Source organism: Salvelinus namaycush, chromosome 14 (genome assembly GCF_016432855.1).
Source record: "Salvelinus namaycush isolate Seneca chromosome 14, SaNama_1.0, whole genome shotgun sequence".
NCBI lineage: Eukaryota > Metazoa > Chordata > Actinopteri > Salmoniformes > Salmonidae > Salvelinus > Salvelinus namaycush.
The window spans coordinates 36,925,452-36,945,253 of record NC_052320.1 but is presented as its reverse complement, the minus strand read 5'-3'; the positions used below and the strand labels follow the sequence as shown (position 1 = coordinate 36,945,253).

The following is a 19,802-nucleotide window of genomic DNA, read 5'->3' as shown; positions in this document are numbered from 1 at the left end:
CACATACTGTATAGTAGGATAAGGCCACCTCGGGTCATTGACCTCTGACCTCTGTTTCTCAATAACTCACATGGAAAGCGAACTGGCCAGAGAAGTCGTACATTCCACAGGAATGCATGAGGCTCAGGGTGTTCCGAACGGCCTCCGCACTCAGCACCTGCTCGCCTGTGATTGGACAGATGCCCCCGTTGGCCAGTGTGGCAGCCATGACACTGCCTGACTCACACGTCACCTCGATGGAGCACAGCTGAGAGGAAAACAGAGAATAGTTAAGACCTCTGGTTTACTGTAGAGGGTAGTACTTTAGTCGAATACAGAGTGTTTCCACCAGGGACAGAAAGTCGGAGATAGATTCAATCCGTAGCGCTGAAGATCTGCGCTGTAGCGCGATTGAAATTTAAAGGCAATGTTCCCGCGTTCGCAGAGACTGCATTCATGGTAAACACTGCATATGTAGGTTCAATCGAAAATCACCTTTCAATTTCCATCGCGCTACAGCGCAGACCTTCAGTGCTACGGTTTCAATCTAGGCCTAGGAAAAAGCTAAAGACCTTCTTGGATTCAACAGCAAACTCTTAAAAAATGAGTCTCACCTGGAAGTAGAAGTCGAGGGCTGCAATCATATCTGCATTCTTAGGAAAGCACTGTCAGGCAAAATGAGAGAGAGGCCACAGTTTTAGATCACAATTTTAGATCACAATCAACAGGTAACTCATAGTCTAAGAGTTTAGGAATTGGTAAGACTCCGTGAAGCTCAAACACCCAGACTCACTTTTTTCTCCTTCAGGTAGTAACCAATAGCAAAATTCCTATCTCCGGTCTCTTTCTCTGATTGGAAACTGTGAAGGCAAATGCATATCACAAGCAGTGTATCGCACCACAAAGTGAAGTTACTGCATGGGCTGCAATATTGGATAATTGCATTTGCATATTCTAACATTCAATTCGACACTCACGTAGCGTTGCTGAAGCCCACATACTCTGTGCCGGCCATCTTCTTTAAGTATTCCATTACCTACGATAAAAGACGTGGCAGTTGTGAGATGAAAGAACACACCGAGTGTACAAAACATTAAGAACACCTGCTCCTCCCATGACATCGACTGACCAGGTGAATCCAGGTGAGAGCTATGATCCCTTATTGATGTCACTTGTTAAATCCACTTCCAATCAGTGTAGATGAAGGGGAGTGGTCAGGTTAAAGAAGGATTTTTAAACCTGGAAACAATTGAGACATTGATTGTGTGTGTGTGCCATTCAGAGGGTGAAGGTAAAATAAGTGCCTTTTTAACGGGGTATGGGGTATGGTAGTAGGTGCCAGGCGCACCAGTTTGTGTCAAGAACTGCAACACTGCTGGGTTTTTCCATGCTCAACAGTTTACTGTGTCTATCAAGAATGGTCCACCACCCAAGGGACATCCAGTCAACTTGACACAACTGTGGGAAGCATTGGAGTCAATATGGGCCAGCATCCATGTGGAACGCTTTCAACACCTTGTAGAGTCCATGCCCCGACAAATTGAGGCTGTTTAGATGGCAAAACGGGGTGCAACTCAATATTAGGAAGGTGTTCTTAATGTTTTGTACACTGAGTGTATAACATGTACATTGTTACTAATAAGACACGTCAGAAGTCTGAAATCTTAAAGGATACTCACATAATCAAACCTCTCTGCCTTGTTCGAGTTAGGCTGTAAAGAAAAATACAATTTTAGTACAGTGTCCTTGTGCTGTAGTATTTCTGTATTGACACTATGCAGAGAGCTTTCCGGCCCCTAGGTGGCAGTGTTTGTGTATTCTGGCACCTGTCAGACAGATTCTGGGTGGGCGTGTGGGGTACATTTAGTCACGGTGTCTGTCTGTCCGCCTGTCTGTCCACGTGTGGTAATGTGATGAGTATGACATGGGCTTGCAGCTCCGGGGGCAGATTATTGCCCTGCTTAGGTTTCAGGGTCCAGTGAAAAGATCACCGCCAAGTCGTTAAGTCACCAAAAAGGGCAGAGTCTGGTACTTCCCCTTACTGCTCTGAGCCACCCTGTCCTGAAAGGTCAGAGATGATCTGAAACATTACTGTGACTAGTTGAGTTGTCCTCAAGGAATGGGTTTCTTCTGACGTGGTGCAACCCATGGCTTAATGATCAGTAACATTCTGATGAGGTGTTCATGAGTAGTGACACGTTTTTCCACTCATAACTTCTGAGAGTTCTGCTCTCTCCGAAAGATCAACTGAAATTTGCACAACATTTATAAATATCAATTGAATAAACTCAAATGAAAACGTGCTAGAGGTGCTACACTGACTTGGAAGAGTACAAGTAGTACAGTATGTACAATAGACTATTAGCCAATTAAATGACTTTCAGACATCTCTATCTGTTCTTGCATCATGTACTTAAAGGCCCAGTGCAGTCAAAATGTAGATTTTTCTGTTTTTATATATATTTCCACACTATGAGGTTGGAATAATGCTGTGAAATTGTGTACATTTTAAAAGACTGCTTAAAATGTCGGCCTGTTTTGGTATGATGGAGTTTTGGCCTGACTGGTGACGTCACCAGGTGTTAAATTAGCTAATAGACCAATAAGAAAGAGAGTTCCAAACCTCTCTGTCAATAACAGCTAGTTTTCAGTTTTCCCCTCCCCACTCAGACCACTCCCAGACAATCCTAGCAAAATTATTGCATGAGAAATTGACTCTTCGTTAAGCCCAGGATTTCTTGATTAGCAAGGGGTGGTCTGCGTTTAATTTAATTGTTTATTACCAACACAGTTTGAGATCATTGTGAGGGGATTTCACCATTGGTTGAATGGGGATGTGTTGTCCGAGGTTGCAACAGTAACCAAGGGGGGCGTGGCTTAGGGAAGGGTCAATTGCCTCTCGCTAAGCATTTTTTTTCTCTTTTTGACCATTTTAATTGAAAACGATCACAGTAAGGTTTGTTTACCCAGAAATGATATGGTATTGAGATAAAAACATCTGCATTGGACCTTTAAAGGACCCTATCTAGACATTTGAATTTCACTTTGTCATTATGGGGTATGGGTAGATGGGTGAAAAAATAAATTCAGGCTGTAACACAACAAAATGTGGAATAAGTCAAGGGTTATGAATACTTTCTGAAGGCACTGTAATTGTTACCCAGAAATGATAAGATATTGAGATAAAACCGTCTGTATCAGACCATTAAAGAACCCTATGATTGTCAAAGACATAAAAAATAAACACACAAACACACCTTCTCTTCCCAGGTGTCTCATTGGCCCGACTCACTCCCCCCCCGACAGTAACCCCCTCCGCCACTACTGTATGTGACCCGCATAGCCAAGAGGCATATCTCTCCAGTCAGCTGGTAAGGACAGGCAGCCAGGCAGGGAGAGAAAAACACAGTAGAATAGAGGTCCATGTCTACATAAGGCAGAGGCCAGCCCTCTTTCCCCCCTGCTTTAGCTGTTAGAATGAGGGCAATGCTGACTGATAGGGAGTCAGCTGGTGATAGCTTATTGACCTCTGTCCACACAATATTGGGCAATTGGTCAATGATTGACGGTAAAGTCTGACCGTGAAACTTGTCTGTACTAGTTATGACAGTTTTCCTGATTTCTTGTATATCTAATGTTGGCGTGGATTTGGTGTATAGCAGTTTGCATACATACAGTATATGCAATGCAATGCTTAATCTGTGTGAATGTAATGTACTACTGATTTTGTTTCAGTTAGCGAGCAAAGATTAGAGCTCTAATTCCAAAACCTCATGAAAATCTTATAAGAGATTATACAACGGGTGGGTCTAATCCTGAATGCTGATTGGTTAAAACCGCATGACAGCCGGTGTCTATTCCACAAGTTAAAACCGGCTAAATCTATGATGTTAAAATGCCTATTTACTCTGTTCAATATGACTGCACAATCCATTGTCTCATCAGCCCAGCCAGCCAATTTATAAACTTGATCTCCATTATAAAAAGCATCAAGACATTATCTCACATTTCTTTTAGAGTAAAACGCCTAACAACACCAGTGCCAATATATCCTCCAAACACCGGCTTCGAGGGCATTATCACTTAATTATAACATCAGTGCACCCAGGAATCCCCTTACCTTGAGCAGAGAACTGATGACAATAGCCCCGGCGTTCACCATAGGGTTGTGTGGTTTATCTGTCCAGAGAGAGAGAGAGATGACAATGTTGTCACTGTCAATGACAAGGACAATGTTGTCAATGCACTCCACCACCACCATATAACCTAAAGATATGTCCAGTAAAATAACTTCCACTAAGAAAGTTAACACATGCATGTGTATGCCAGAGATGAACATATGTAATGGCACCTAGCCAGCTGAGAGTGAACCTGCAGATAAATTGTATTGACTTGCTAATGATCAGATGACCTGTTCTTGCTTGTTCCTGCTCTATTGACTGTACCTACAGCTTGTTGCAGTCATTGGTCAAGCTGATGGATATTTTCCCCTGTAGTTGCAGAGAGGTTGGCTCTCTTGTCTTGCCACAACTGTTTACTGAAATGTGTAATTGTTTGCTTTCACAGTGTAACATTGGAATGAACTATTTACTTCCCTACAACTGAGTTAGGTTAGATCAGGCGATAGTCAACGTTATCATTTGAGGGTTCAACGTAAGGAAGTTTTCCCCTCAGTACTCAGATGCATTCCAGTGTGGAGCATCTACATAGAAGTGGATACAGAGACCTGGGTCTTTCTATGAACTAGGGTACCACTGAGGATTTCCTACACTGGACAACTTGTTAGTTGTTGATAAGTCATTGATAATAATTCGCCATTTTTTTTCCTGTCATTACATTGAGATATAAGGGCTTTGAAAAAATATTTTTAACCTTTATTTAACTAGGCAAGTCAGTTAAGAACAACGTCTTATTTACAATGAAGGCCTAGGAACTGTGGGTTATGACAGTGTAAGTTGTCATTATATCACATATAAGCATTAATCAGTTAAATTTGACATTGAACTTGAACCCTGTAAGAATCCTGGATCTAGCTGTCACAGTTGTTTGTATAGGAGATCTCAGAAATGCAGTGTAACTACATGTTATGGGCTGAAAAAAGTTTTCATGGGCACACATGTCCAAAATAATAAATGTGTTGGGAAATCGAATCCTTCTAACCGAATGTCACCTTCCGCTGATACTTAAAACCTAAACCGGTACTGTCATTAAAGTGGTTCTTGAGCATTTAGTGTCAAGCTGATTAGATATGCAGTGATATTTTCACATATCGTCATCTGATCTAGGAAGGAATTTTCCGAATGACAGTCAAGTGACGGAACAGCTGTTGTGATAGTGCACGCGAGGCAGCAACAGCCCAAGTGCTGGGGGAGAAAAAGCTGTTCGCAAGGAATGTCCAGAATATTTTGGTTCTCATTTGTTAAATTGGTGAAGACAGTTGTGCCTGGATCCACGTTGGATCTAATATCCCTAGCGAATTGAGGTTGATCATCTGTTGTCTGCTTGATTTGCAACAGGGTTTAGTTAGATTTAACAGAGAAGCATCAAGGTAATGTGTTCATGTTTTTGTGCCTTGGTTTTGACACCAGGTCTACTGTGCGCAATCGACTATTGCGCAACACCCAAAACTACTCCTATGAATTATTCTGGATATAATGACAACAAATGACATAGCCTAGTGGGCTTATTAACAATATGATCTGGTAGTGAAATAACACGACAGATACATACTTTTCATGTTACACCTGCAATTTTAAACACAGGAGCTTGAAGTTGCCTACTTGAAATTGAATTTGGAGCTCAGAAATCCAAGTACTGGAATAGGCCTTACCTTGAAAATCAGACATTTCCTACATTTGGTGATTGAAAAGTCCTTATAATTATTGTATCCAATTTACAAGTTCTCCTGCTCCCTTATAATTATCCGTAATTTAATTTTGTATCCGTTTTTGTGAGAGAGGTGGCCACTTTCGTTTGTTTCCCGCGGCTTCAATTGAAGGGTGTAGCGCTACACTGTCGTGGTAAAACCACGTGCGGTTATTATGAGAACGACAACATCTAATGTAGGATTCAACTTGACTTTCCATACAAGTCCTTCAATTAAAAAAGGAATCTGGTTTTTGGTAACTTTCTCATTATAAAAACAGCGATGGTGAGATTCAAATGGTGAGATTAATGCTACTGCTACTGCCACATAAACTACAGACAAATCGCCAAACTTTCATCCAATCTATTAAATCAGGCAATGTCCACATTATTCTCACATATTTTAGAATGTAATAATAGTTTGAATATCAATGCTAGGCCTAAAAAATGAAAGTGGTAATGGCCTACTTTTTAATGTTCTTTTAACGCTTTTTGAGGGGAGATCTATATTACGCCCTATTTGTACAATTATATACATTATACAATTGCATTACATCGAGGTCTTTGAAAATTAAAACGAAGTGCTTGACAAAGTCTCTGAAAGTCCTTGAATTTGACTTGCCAATGTCTGTATGAACCCAGCTTTAAACGATCCTTAGTCCTAGGCCTATAGAAGCCAAAATGGTTCTACCTGGAACCAAAAAGGGTTCTTCTACGAGGACAGCCGAATAATCCTTTTAGGTTCCAGATACCACCTTTCTTACTAAGCGTGTAGGCAGACAGGGTCAGAGTTAGGGTAACAGTCTCTCACCCTCCTCATCCAGTGATAGCTGGTTGAATTTGAGTCCGCTGGGCTCTTTGCCCACGTAGCGATGCACATGCTCAGTGCCAATCTCGTGCACAGCGATGGCGTACTCCAGAGGCTTCACACATGATTGAAGACAGAATGGAACCTTGGTGTCACCTGCAGAATGTCTGCCTCACGCCAGCAGGGCACAGGGGAGAGATCATGGGACAGTGAGAGGAAGGCTGAGGTGAAAGCAGATACAGAGGAGGATTCTACATGAACAAGTTAGGCAGACACTGACAAGGCAAGATGGGGTAGGGGGGGGGGGGGGGGGGGGTGACATGCTCTTCATTTCAGGGACATGGGATTATGTGTTTTAAGATGGAAACCAGTGGGGATAAAAGGAGACTATGTACATAGAGCAGATAACACAAATGCTGTAATCTCACCTCTGTCCATCCACGGTGCATAGTGACACACCCCACAGATCAGGGCTGAATTTAGCCAGTTGAGGAATATAATCTGCCACCTGAGCAAAAGACACACACACACACACACAAAGGAATGGAGTGGATAAGTCACGTGTCATGTGTGTCAAAGGCAGGTATGTACAGTACACGTGTGTACAGTATGTGCATGTATCTCCGAATGTACAGTGTGTGCATGCTTTTATTCAGTACGTGCTTGTGAGTGCGTTTTCAGTGAGCGCTTGTCAGTGAGCTTACTTTAGCATGTGATGTAACCTTTGCACAGTGTCCAAGCAAATGTTTTTTTAACGTCTGCAAGCAAATGTTTGGTGGTGTGCTTATTTGAGCATGTCCTCATATGTGAATGTGTAGGTGTGCATGTGTACAGTGTGTGAGAGAACGTTTTTAACGTGGGAATGCATATGTGTATAGTGTAGCCCAGCGACATTTTTAGTTTCCCTGAGACCACCATTGTCAAAAGCTCTTGAGGACCACCATTCGCAGAGGTTTATGTAAAATATCTCAATTTTAGCAGTGCATTTAACACATTAAAGGCACATTAAAGGCCTATTATAAACCATAAAAAGTCAGCCCAAACACATCTACCAACATTTGGAGACCACCCCGCAGTACACCGGTCCGCGGACCAAAGGTTTGAAAACAGAACTCACGTGTCCCCCAACCTGCCTCTGGGTGCTGTAGTACAGCTGGTTGATGTTGGACGCAAACGCCTCAAAGTCTGGGATGATGAATTTCCTCCTGAACGCCTGGGTCAGCAGCAGGATGTTAGCGCCCACACACCTGAAACACATACATAAATATCACACATCACATGTATACTTTGTATACTCACTATGGCTCAGTTGGTGGAGCGTGGTGCTTGCAATGTTAGAGTTGTGGGTTCGATTCCTGCTGGGGTCAGCCGTACAAATGTATGCACACACTACGATCAGTCACTTTAGATTATTTTTTTAATAGTACAACTACTCTATTATCACACACAGTGTCAGTGACCTATATATAGCCCTAATACAAGGCTGTTGACTCTTATGCAGCGTCTAGGAGTCAACAGCCATGTATCAGGGCTAAGTGACCTGTAACTGTGGAACAGATACACTACTGACCCTATGATGAAATCCTAATGACACCAACAACCTAAAACTGGACCACAACTGGGACCAAATTAAACGCTGAGAATAGACAGCCTATCACATTGTAGATACACACCTGTCTTTACCACTAGACAAACATTGCGCCAAGTTTAGTAAGCGCTGACGTGATCTCAAAGAACGGCATTGAAATGGCTCTCATAGCTGTGATGAGCTGAAAGATCCGCCTGGGCTTGTTAATTAATACGCAACTTGGTTTAGAGTTTGGGTCACTGGGTAGGCGAATCGAAGGATCGCATCATTTATAGAAATGGGATTTTTTTTTTTTGTGGCCTATCGCTAGTGACCACCTCAGAGTGTTCCACAGAAGGAAAGACCAATGTCTAATCACAACACATTCTTATTCTGTTCTCCATGACTTTCTGTCTGTCTGTGTGTGTGTGTGTGTGTGTGTGTGTGTGTGTGTGTGTGTGTGTGTGTGTGTGTGTGTGTGTGTGTGTGTGTGTGTGTGTGTGTGTGTGTGTGTGTGTGTGTGTGTGTGTGTGTGTGTGTGTCTTTGGCCCTAGTTCAGAAACAATACCAAGCACAACACCAAGTATCAATCTAAGATTTACAAAGGGACTGTAGATATGCAGTATTCAATCACTGGAATATAGTAATTCAATGTAAGAAGAAGTCTACCAGACAGGACTCAGTGACCCGCTACTGTAGCAGGCCAGTGTCTGAATCATCACGGCATTCATTAAGTTAGCTTTGACACCTAGGAAGTAATACTGTTTGGACAGCAGTCTAGAGCCCATCAGACCTCGCTGATAAGCCGAGCTCCTAATTCAACCAGCCGTCTGCAGTTCACCCACTACGCTGGCCTTTCATTAGCTCCTGTCCAGCCATAAGCCCTGCACAAATGTCATACTCTGTTCGCCAACAATTCCAGAACACACTCTCTCTCTCTCTCTCTCTCTCTCTCTCTCTCTCTCTCTCTCTCTCTCTCTCTCTCTCTCTCTCTCTCTCTCTCTCTGCATGTGTTACGTTTACATGTGCATCAGTGAGGATCAGAGGCAGCTGTCGTCCATTAAAACGACAGACGCGGTCCATCTGTCTTCGCCTGACATTAAACCGCAACAGAAACACTACTATACACCCACAATCAAACATCCCTGACAATCCAAACATCCCTACTATAACAAATCTCCACCTGTCCACTGTAGAGGTATGAAGAACAGATACAGACAGAGAGAGGGGAAAACAAAGTCTTGGAAGTTTCTAGTTAACGCTGGGGCAATAGTATAAACAGTTCCTCCACACAGTGAAATATATAGTGTCACTTTCAAGAAAATACCATGTAAAAAATGGGATGTGGTGTTTTTCCCAATCAGCCAGAAGAATGAGAATACTCTACGTGGGATAGAGAAAGACACAATACATCATGCAAACTTTCTGAATTAAATCATCAGTGTTTACTAGTAAATACTCTCTCTAAACCATCCTGCAAGAGAATTTATATGATATGATAAAAGGGCCAAATAAGGATATATCCATTCCATCTTATCCCAAATCATTAGAGAAAATAATAGAATAGAATAAAACTTTATTGTCCATCCAGGATGGACATTTTTCCATTAAAAGAAACAAATACACATAAATTCTCACATCATACACATTTAAACCAGTCAGTCCATCATGTTGCATATACTAACAACAGAGGACATGAATACATTCACTCACAAACAACCACTGTCCCAACTGCACTAGATAGATAAGTACATAATACCGATACAATTTACTTTACATTTAGTAGTCCAACAGCACAAGGAACAAATGAATGTTTGAACACGTTCTTCTTGGCCATGGGCATTCTGAAGCACCGGCCAGAGGGAAGCCTCTCCAACTGAGGGTGTAGAGGGTGGGAGAGGTCGCTAACGACAGCCAGTGCCTTCTTTTTGGTTGCCTTGTGAAACAGACTGCTCAAATGTGCCTGTGGTCGACCAATTACTTTGCTGGCTGTGTTTACTATGCTGGTCAGTTTGCTTTTGCTCCTCACACTCAGATGACTATACCAGACTGTCATATTGAATGTGAGGATGCTCTCCACCAAGCTGCTGTACACCCTCTCCAGAACATCCTGGCTGACCACAAACCCCTTTAATTTCCTGATTAAGATCAGGTGTTGGCTTGCTTAAAAAAAATACACAACCTGCATTCTCTGTATAACTTAGCTTGTTATCAATGTGTGTCCCTTGCTATTTTAAACACTCAACCACCTCCACTGGTTGGTCGTTCAGAGAGATAGGTTGGGACATTGGTAAGAATGGTAGCCCTTTTCACTCACAGCTCCTGTTATCCTGTATACGGGTTGAAAACGATTTTGCCATCGATAAGCACCTAAATTGGAACCCAGCGGCTGTACAGTAAAATACTATACATGACGTCAGAGCTTAGGTTCTCCGGTTAACAGCGTTGTATGGGTTTTGACTGAGAGCAGTTCTAAACTTGAGCACCGCGCACAACAAAAAGATTCCCCCATCCCTCCCGCTAATTGGGCTACTTTTGCACCTTTGTTGTCGTCTGAGTGAGGGAAATGCTGTTAACACAGAGGAGTCGATGTGTTCTGAAAGATGAGATTTCAATAAATGTCACACAAGCAAACCGCACACCCACGGGTCCAAATCTACGCTTCACATTTCTATATTTGAAAACATGTCATTTACAGTATCAACGTTTATGATTGCTGTGTTTGATCCACAGTTACAAGGATGACATGCGTTGCACCCTGGACAGAATGAGCCTGCATTTGTCGTATTGTGAAGAAGATTTGCAGCAGAACACACACTTAAATGCATGCCATTCTATGCAAACCAAAAAATGACAATCTGTTAGTCTGAAGTGCCGTTTAAAAGCCGAACCATGTATGATCATATTTTATAATTTTGCTAGCCATGTTGGCACTAGAATAAGCTTTCAAATTATTCCCACCTGACCCAGATTGCGATTTCAAATGGACCGTGTTTTGGATTGTGTAAACAACAACAGTAATCGTGTGAGGGTGGGGACGCAGGGCTGTATTACAAATAAAAAAGTACAAGTGTGCTTGATTCCGTTCCTCAATGGCAAAGCTAGGAGAGCTCCAAACAAGCACCTTATAGTTGAAGGCTCTTTCCTTGAGTCATAAAAGTGCATTGAAATGACTAAGGAACTGTGTCAAGTTTGGAGAGGTGTGTGGCCACACCAGTTAGACCTTTCACTCAAACCCTTGTCATCTTTGTTTTTCTTATCTTGCACATACTTCAACATGTATGTTACGGAATGTATCCAAAGTATTTTGTTATTGACAAATGCTGTGAAAAGTACCGTAAATGTAAAACGCACATACAATCAACAGTGTCATTTTGGGGATTCAGTCTTGTGTTGTGTCCTCATCTTTGGTCTGATCATTTCCCCATAATCTCCAAAGTGTTCTCTTTCAATTTCATGCATATTCTTATTATATTTCTTCTGTTAGAATTTTTTTAAATTTGGCCCTATCCATATAGGCCAATTTCCACAAGTGTAAGGGGTTAACGTGAAAATAGAGCAGTGAAATTGCTCACTTCCTGAAGAGTTTCTGGTCCATCATCACTGTTCCGGCAGAGTCCTGCATTGACTGGCGCAGTTGACGCATACAGTCACTCAGCCTGGGATCCGATGTCAATAAACCTGTGCTCCTCAACGCCTGGAAGAAGGAGAAAGGAACATTTACAAAAGGAGAGTGAGAAAGAGAGACAATTAGACCGAGAGAAATGAGAAAGAAATGAGAAGGGAGAGGGGGGTGGGGGAAAGGGGAATGGGGTTGTGGTGAGCTGATCAACACTGATACAGCATCTCTAGGGTAGGGAGGTCCATATTTGAGCTCTCTCAGTAGACTGCTGAGCTAACCCCAATGCTGGTCCTGCAGATGCTGGGCCTAATAGAGTAGATATATATTTGTACATAATGATAAGGGCATGTGTAGGACATTAAAAGGTTAATAATAATAGAATTACTTTTATTTCGTTTTAGAGAAAACTGAGGATATACAGGACTACCATAATTGTTTTAGTGTGTCATATTCAATACCTGAATTGGAACAAACCCTGTTTCCCATTAAATGAGCAGCCACAAGTGTTCAAGCAGTCCTGTAAACGACTCTGTAAAGGAGGAAGGAACATACTGTACCTACTGTATTGGAATCAGTGGTGTAGAGGTTTTTGTTGCCCACCTTTGGTGGAAAAATGCATTAAACGTATAGGGAGCGTGACTTTTATCACCGCAACCAGCGATCAGAGTTTATCCACCTACTTTCTTTATTTTTTACCATTACACCACTGATTGAAATCCCTCCCCTAAGCCAACTTCAAGTCATTCTGACAGCTATAGGCAACAAGTATGCCTATTTCTGGGAAATCATATGCAGTGACAGCAGACTTGCCACATGGGAGGGTCCAGGAGGTTATTTTCAAGCCTGTGTGTCTGATCAATGCATTAATGAGCAACACACACTGCTTGACTGAACTGTTGTGTTTAGTTATCGCATGTCAATACTTCACATCAGGCAGTGGCTTTCATGAGAGGCTGATATCATATTCAGACATACTGTATAGGACAGCAACATTCAAAGCTATATTGACCGGGGGAAGTACAGTGTATCTGTAATTTCTGGCAGAAGAAATGATGACAAAATTGTAAAGCTATTGAGATGTTGAATGAGAGAAAGTACTTCAATGAAACTAGTTAAAAAACAGAATTGTTGGCCTCCCGAGTAGCACAGCGGTCTAAGGCACTGCATCGCGGTGTTTGTGCGTCACTACAGCCTGGGGTTGTAGTGACGGGCTGTGTCATTATCGTCTGTGACCGGGAGTCCCACAGACGGCGCACAATTTGCCCAGCATCGTCCGGGTTAAGAGATTGTTTGGGGGAGGGGGGCTTTACTTGGCTTATCGCGCTCTAGCGACTCCTTGTGGTGGGCCGGGCGCCTGCAGGCTGACTTCGGTTGTCAGTTGATGGTGTTTCCACTGACACATTGGTGCTGCTGGTTTTCGGGTTAAGCGAGCAGGTGTTAAGAAGAGCGGCTTGGCGGGTCATGTTTCGATGACTCGACCTTCGCCTCTCCCAAGCCCATTCGTGGAATTGCAGCGATGAGACAAGGTCATAATCATGAAATTGGGGAGAAAAGGGGGGGTTATTCAGTAACCACAGCTACAGTTCAGTGACAGTCCTTTCAGATCACTGTGTGTTACAGCCAACTCCTCTGCCGTGTCACTGTTCCCTGTCATGCCAAACATATTTTATTTTATTTATTTATTTTATTTCACCTTTATTTAACCAGGTAGGCAAGTTGAGAACAAGTTCCCATTTACAATTGCGACCTGGCCAAGATAAAGCAAAGCAGTTCGACACATACAACAACACAGAGTTACACATGGAGTAAAACAAACATACAGTCAATAATACAGTAGAAAATAAGTCTATATACAATGTGAGCAAATGAGGTGAGATAAGGGAGGTAAAGGCAAAAAAAGGCCATGGTGGCGAAGTAAATACAATATAGCAAGTAAAACACTGGAATGGTAGATTTGCAGTGGAAGAATGTGCAAAGTAGAAATATAAATAATGGGGTGCAAAGGAGCAAAATAAATAAATAAATACAGTAGGGGAAGAGGTAGTTGTTTGGGCTAAATTATAGATGGGCTATGTACAGGTGCAGTAATCTGTGAGCTGCTCTGACAGCTGGTGCTTAAAGCTAGTGAGGGAGATAAGTGTTTCCAGTTTCAGAGATTTTTGTAGTTCGTTCCAGTCATTGGCAGCAGAGAACTGGAAGGAGAGGCGGCCAAAGGAGGAATTGGCTTTGGGGGTGACCAGAGAGATATACCTGCTGGAGCGCATGCTACAGGTGGGTGCTGCTATGGTGACCAGCGAGCTGAGATAAGGGGGGACTTTACCTAGCAGGGTCTTGTAGATGACCTGGATCCAGTGGGTTTGGCGACGAGTATGAAGCGAGGGCCAGCCAACGAGAGCGTACATGTCGCAGTGGTGGGCAGTATATGGGGCTTTGGTGACAAAACGAATGGCACTGTGATAGACTGCATCGCCGAAGTCGAGGATCGGTAGGATGGTCAGTTTTACGAGTGTATGTTTGGCAGCATGAGTGAAGGATGCTTTGTTGCGAAATAGGAAGCCAATTCTAGATTTAACTTTGGATTGGAGATGTTTGATGTGAGTCTGGAAGGAGAGTTTACAGTCTAACCAGACCCCTAGGTATTTGTAGTTGTCCACATATTCTAAGTCAGAACCGTCCAGAGTAGTGATGCCGGACGGGCGGGCAGGTGCAGGCAGCGATCGGTTGAAGAGCATGCATTTAGTTTTACTTGTATTTAAGAGCAGTTGGAGGCCACAGAAGGAGTGTTGTATGGCATTGGAGTGTTGTATGGAGGGTTGTTAACACAGTGTCTAAAGAAGGGCCAGAAGTATACAGAATGGTGTCGTCTGCGTAGAGGTGGATCAGTGTCTCACCAGCAGCAAGAGACTCACCAGCAGCAAGAGCAACATCATTGATGTATACAGAGAAGAGAGTCGGCCCAAGAATTGAACCCTGTGGCACCCACATAGAGACTGCCAGAGGCCCGGACAACAGGCCCTCCGATTTGACACACTGAACTCTATCAGAGAAGTAGTTGGCGAACCAGGCGAGGCAATCATTTGAGAAACCAAGGCTATTGAGTCTGCCGATGAGGATGTGGTGATTGACAGTCAAAAGCCTTGGCCAGGTCAATGAATACGGCTGCACAGTATTGTTTCTTATCGATGGCGGTTAAGATATCGTTTAGGACCTTGAGCGTGGCTGAGGTGCAACCATGACCAGCTCTGAAACCAGATTGCATAGCGGAGAAGGTGCGGTGGGATTTCGAAACGGTCGGTAATCTGTTTGTTGACTTGGCTTTCGAAGACCTTAGAAAGGCAGGGTAGGATAGATATAGGTCTGTAGCAGTTTGGGTCAAGAGTGTCCCCCCCTTTGAAGAGGGGGATGACCGCAGCTGCTTTCCAATCGTTGGTAATCTCAGACTACACGAAAGAGAGGTTGAACAGGCTAGTAATAGGGGTTGCAACAATTTCGGCAGATAACTTTAGAAAGAAAGGGTCCAGATTGTCTAGCCCGGCTGATTTGTAGGGGTCCAGATTTTGCAGCTCTTTCAGAACATCAGCTGACTGGATTTGGGAGAAGGAGAAATGGGGAAGGCTTGGGCGAGTTGCTGTGGGGGGGTGCAGTGCTGTTGACCGGGGTATATAGCATAACATGACAACAAATGGCAGATCTCCCTCGTCTAAACTGGCAGATCAATCTAAGGTCAAAGCAGACGTCATCATGATGTAAGTATATCAAGCATTGCATCATAATGAAATACAAGGTGGTAAGACATGTCGGTATGTGACACGCACACAAAGATAATACAGTGCTCAGAGAGGAAGAGGCAAAGCGAGAGGCTTGACTCTGCCCCAAAATCTGTCAGCATGAAAAAAACTGCGAGAAGCAGAGAAAGTGCAGCCTGTCGGCTCACAGTATATTCTTCCGCTGCTCTGTCGCACGCTACATACTACAGTCGCGACTGCCATCATAAAAGTTGTTTGTGGGGATGAGTGGCCCGAGGGGTGTTGTACAAAACAAAGTCATCAGCGATTGGATCGTCTCTAACCAATTAGAGTATCAAAGCCAATGACGAATTTTCAAACTGACGCTTTACTCACGTGTTCTGGCTCTGGCCCAACCCATCGGGTTCTGTACCTAGACTAGCTGGCCTAGCTAACTTTAGCCACAACATATTGGAATTTGTGTAATGTACACGAATGTGTTCTGAAGAAAGAAAATTGTGTAATACGCATGAAATGCGTTGTGATGAAAATCGCATAATACAAATGAAAAATTTAACTTTTCGTGTGCCTGTCACGAATTTCAAATAAATAATTTGTGTCTATTTCACAATAAACTGTGATAATGTTTTGCATCCTTTCCCAGGTATTTTACAGCTTATTTCTAGCATAAAGCATAGCTAGCTGACCAAAGCACGGTTACAGATCACTTTATATAATCGGAACCGTTTTTATTTTCTTCAAAATCTTAAGCTAACAAGGGGTAGGCCTGTGCTTTAAAAAAAATAAAAGGTAGGCCTATGCAATACCCTCTCATACCTCCTCAATTCAAGTCTTGGATTTAACTTAACAGCCATTCACCGACACGGAGCTAAGCTATTTAAAGAGTACATGGTGGGTGGAGGAATTACGAATATAGCAGCCTATTACCTAATTTCATCTGTCAAACCTCATCTGTCAAACCTCTTCAATAGGAAGAAATAGGCTCCAACACAAAGCCCCCTTGTTGTTAGTAAAGTCTAATTAAAATGAAGACGTTGAAATGAATTATGCCTACTATAATTTGTCTACTTTCAGCACCATGAACTGTCCATTCCCGATTGATTGTGCCTTGGCTGCTGCTTCAAGTTTCAGCACCACAACGTCATTTACTCCAATCTGGTATTACTGTGAGGTCAATAACTCTGCTAAATACATCATGGGCAAGAAACATTGTTTTTAATAAAAATCAATTATAGTAGTAGCAAGCTACCAAAGTTGACCTCCGGTCCTCCTCGCCTTCGCTCTCTGCTTCTCAAACATAAGAGAACATAGGCTATAAGGCTAGTCCGCTCACAAGATAATAATTAATTCATTCGGAAGAAGCCTTTGACTCTCCTCCTGAGCTGCCACCGTAGCCCTGCACAGCACAGCCATTGGTTTGGCAGCACAGACAAACAGTTTGACCAGCAAGAGCAGAGCAGGCCGGGGCTCAGTGTTGGAATATCCATTGCAGTGTGTAATGCAGCCTAGTTTTATTTAGAACATCCCAGCTATCTTAGAAATATAATTTTGCTCTGTGCTTCTCCGAGCATGCACTTCATAGCCAATAGGCTATGGATCATTTGATTGAGAGCACACTAAATGGCCTATAGGCGCGCTTGATATTGCGCGCCTAGTGGAGATTCAGAAATGAGGGGCGGCATCGGACACACATCAATACATAACCTAATAAGCAACTAATTCTAAAACACAGAGAAATATAGAAATTTCATCAATTAAAAATGACATTTCCCTTCCCTGGACTGGATTTAAAAAATAATAAACACTACCCATGACTGAAATTGAAAAAGCATGACCCTCACCCATTTTCCTCCAGGTACCCATTCTGTACATTTGGAACCATCCCTAAGGATCATTTAGTTGCTAATGGCAGCCTGCCGTACCCCGGTCGGCCATCAACTTGAGATTCTCAATGAATGGTGGCAGCACTGGGCTGTCACTTCCTGGAGTTGCTCAAACTGCACTCTATGTCTCCATGAGACACCATCTTAAAAGGTCCAATGCAGCCATTCTCTCAGTATCAAATAATTTCTGGGTAACAATTAAGTACCTTACTGTGCTTGTTTTCAAAAAAAGATTTAAAAATAGCTTCTTAGCAAAGAATTTAGCTAGGACTGTCTGGGAGTGGTTCATAGTGTGTAAGGGAAAACTGAAAACTAGCTGTTATTGGCAGAGAGGTTTGGAACTCTATTTCTTATTGGTCTATTAACTAATTTTACCACCTGGTGATGTCACCAGGCAGGCCGAAACTCCATCCCACCAAAACAGGCTGAAATTTCACAGTGTGGAAATATATATAAAACAGAGGAAAATCAAATTTTTGACTGCACTGGGCCTTTAACCGACTTCCTTGGTTTCAAATGCGCTATATAAGTCTTGGCATGGGAATGAATGGTGTCACGTGATTAATTGCTTTGTTTATTCATATACAGTCATTGGTTGGAGCCATCTAAAAACCATTGCCAGTGTTTCTTTGATTCAGTGTTAAAAAGCCAGGTTGATGATGATTCAAAGGTCATGAGACAATGGCCTGTCAAATATCACGCCGTGCCACAACACCACCCAGTCTTATAATAGACCCCGGTACCCTGTACTGTTCAGAGTTCATTTGAATATGCATATGAGGGGCACCAAGAAAGGCTCCGAAGGTATGAATTATGGTGTAAAAGCACTGGGATGGGACACTGGACACAGAGTCTCTTCACACATCGTAAAAAGTTCAGCATGCATGGTGCTATGGATGACTGTGCTTGTTTGACTTTTTCACCAACTGAGCTGAGACTTCTATGATGTTCTAAATCAGGGGATGGGCAACTCCAGTCCTCGGGGGCCTGATTGGTGTCACACTTCTCGCCCCAGCTAAAACAACTAATAATGCAATTAGTTTAATCATCTGTGTTTGCTAGGGATGGGGAAAAGTGTGACAGCACTCCGGTCCAAGGGGGCTGGAGTTGCCCATCCCTGTTCTAAATTGTGTCGTAAAAGCCCTGGGAGGGAACACAGCAGGTGTTTCTCAGTATGCATACTTCCGCGCTCCACACTCTCATGCTCCGAGTTCGAGGAAGTTCTCTTGAGTACGTTCTGGTGAAGACACGAGTGTGGAGAGCGCATAGAAATGTACATTTGAGAAGCACTGCGCACTCCCCTGCTACTGCGTTCCCTTTGGCCACCACACACAAAACAAGACGCACTACATCTGATCCTGAGCACCGCACGCGACGAGACCTCCATCCCTCCCGCGAATTGGGAAACTTTTGCAAATGTTTTGTTGTCCGAGTGAGGGAAATGCTGTACATTTTGAGTGCTCTATGTATTTCTTTGAAAGATGAGTCGTTGATCATTACAATCAATACCGCTTTGATGTCATACAAGCAAGCCAAACACCCATGAGTCCAAATGTGCACTTCACATTTCCATATCATAAAAGCCCATGTCATACTGTATACAGTGTTTATGATCATCACCTATGTTTGATGTACAGTTGACATGGCGTCATACCCTGGGTTGTTCTGAACAGAAATTGCCTGTTGTCTATTCTGTAAAAAAAAAAAATGTTTTAAATTAAAAATAAAAACTGCAGTGGAACAAGCACCTGAATGCACTCCTGATTCCATGTGGACCAAAATTACGATCTGTTTCTCTGTTTTGCCTTGTGAAAGCCTAACACTGTAAAATCATATTTTACAACTTAACTAGTCATGTTGGCAATCGAACAAGCTTTCAAATGATGCCCACCTGACCCTGATTGTGACTTATAATGGACCGTTTTTGGATTGCCTAAACAACGACAGTAATTGTGTGAGGGTGAGGATGCAGGGCTGTGTTCCAAACAAAACAACTACAGGTGTGCTTGCTCTAGTTCCTCAACGGCACCGCTAGGAGAGCTTCAAAAAGTACCTTGTAGTTGAAGACTCTACTTTGTGTCATAAAAGTGCATTGAAATAGCTTAGGAACTGTGCACACTTTGGAGAGGTGTGTGGCCACATGGAGACACCAGTCAGTCCTCTCACCCAAACCTTTGTAATTTATTTGTCTTAAGTTGCACCTACGTCACATTTTCCAGGAATATTCTTATCATGTTACTGAATGTATCCAGAGCAGGGGTGTCAAACTCATTTTGCTCCGGGGGCCACATTCAGTCTTCAACAAGGTCCAGAGGGCCACACTGAAAATGTG

General features: G+C 42.9%; 1 protein-coding gene across 1 annotated transcript in view; it reads right to left on the bottom strand.

The window, feature by feature from the left end:
• Positions 1-19,802, bottom strand: part of LOC120059475 (glutaminase kidney isoform, mitochondrial-like) — a 30,112-nt gene that overhangs the window by 4,315 nt on the left and 5,995 nt on the right. The window contains exons 3-12 of the mRNA XM_039008557.1: positions 11,795-11,916; positions 7,770-7,899; positions 7,081-7,160; positions 6,656-6,819; positions 4,100-4,158; positions 1,659-1,691; positions 957-1,015; positions 773-839; positions 594-644; positions 71-247 (exon numbers count right to left, since the gene is read on the bottom strand). Of these exons, the coding sequence (XP_038864485.1) occupies positions 71-247; positions 594-644; positions 773-839; positions 957-1,015; positions 1,659-1,691; positions 4,100-4,158; positions 6,656-6,819; positions 7,081-7,160; positions 7,770-7,899; positions 11,795-11,916 (942 nt within the window). The remainder of the gene's footprint in view (positions 1-70; positions 248-593; positions 645-772; positions 840-956; positions 1,016-1,658; positions 1,692-4,099; positions 4,159-6,655; positions 6,820-7,080; positions 7,161-7,769; positions 7,900-11,794; positions 11,917-19,802) is intronic.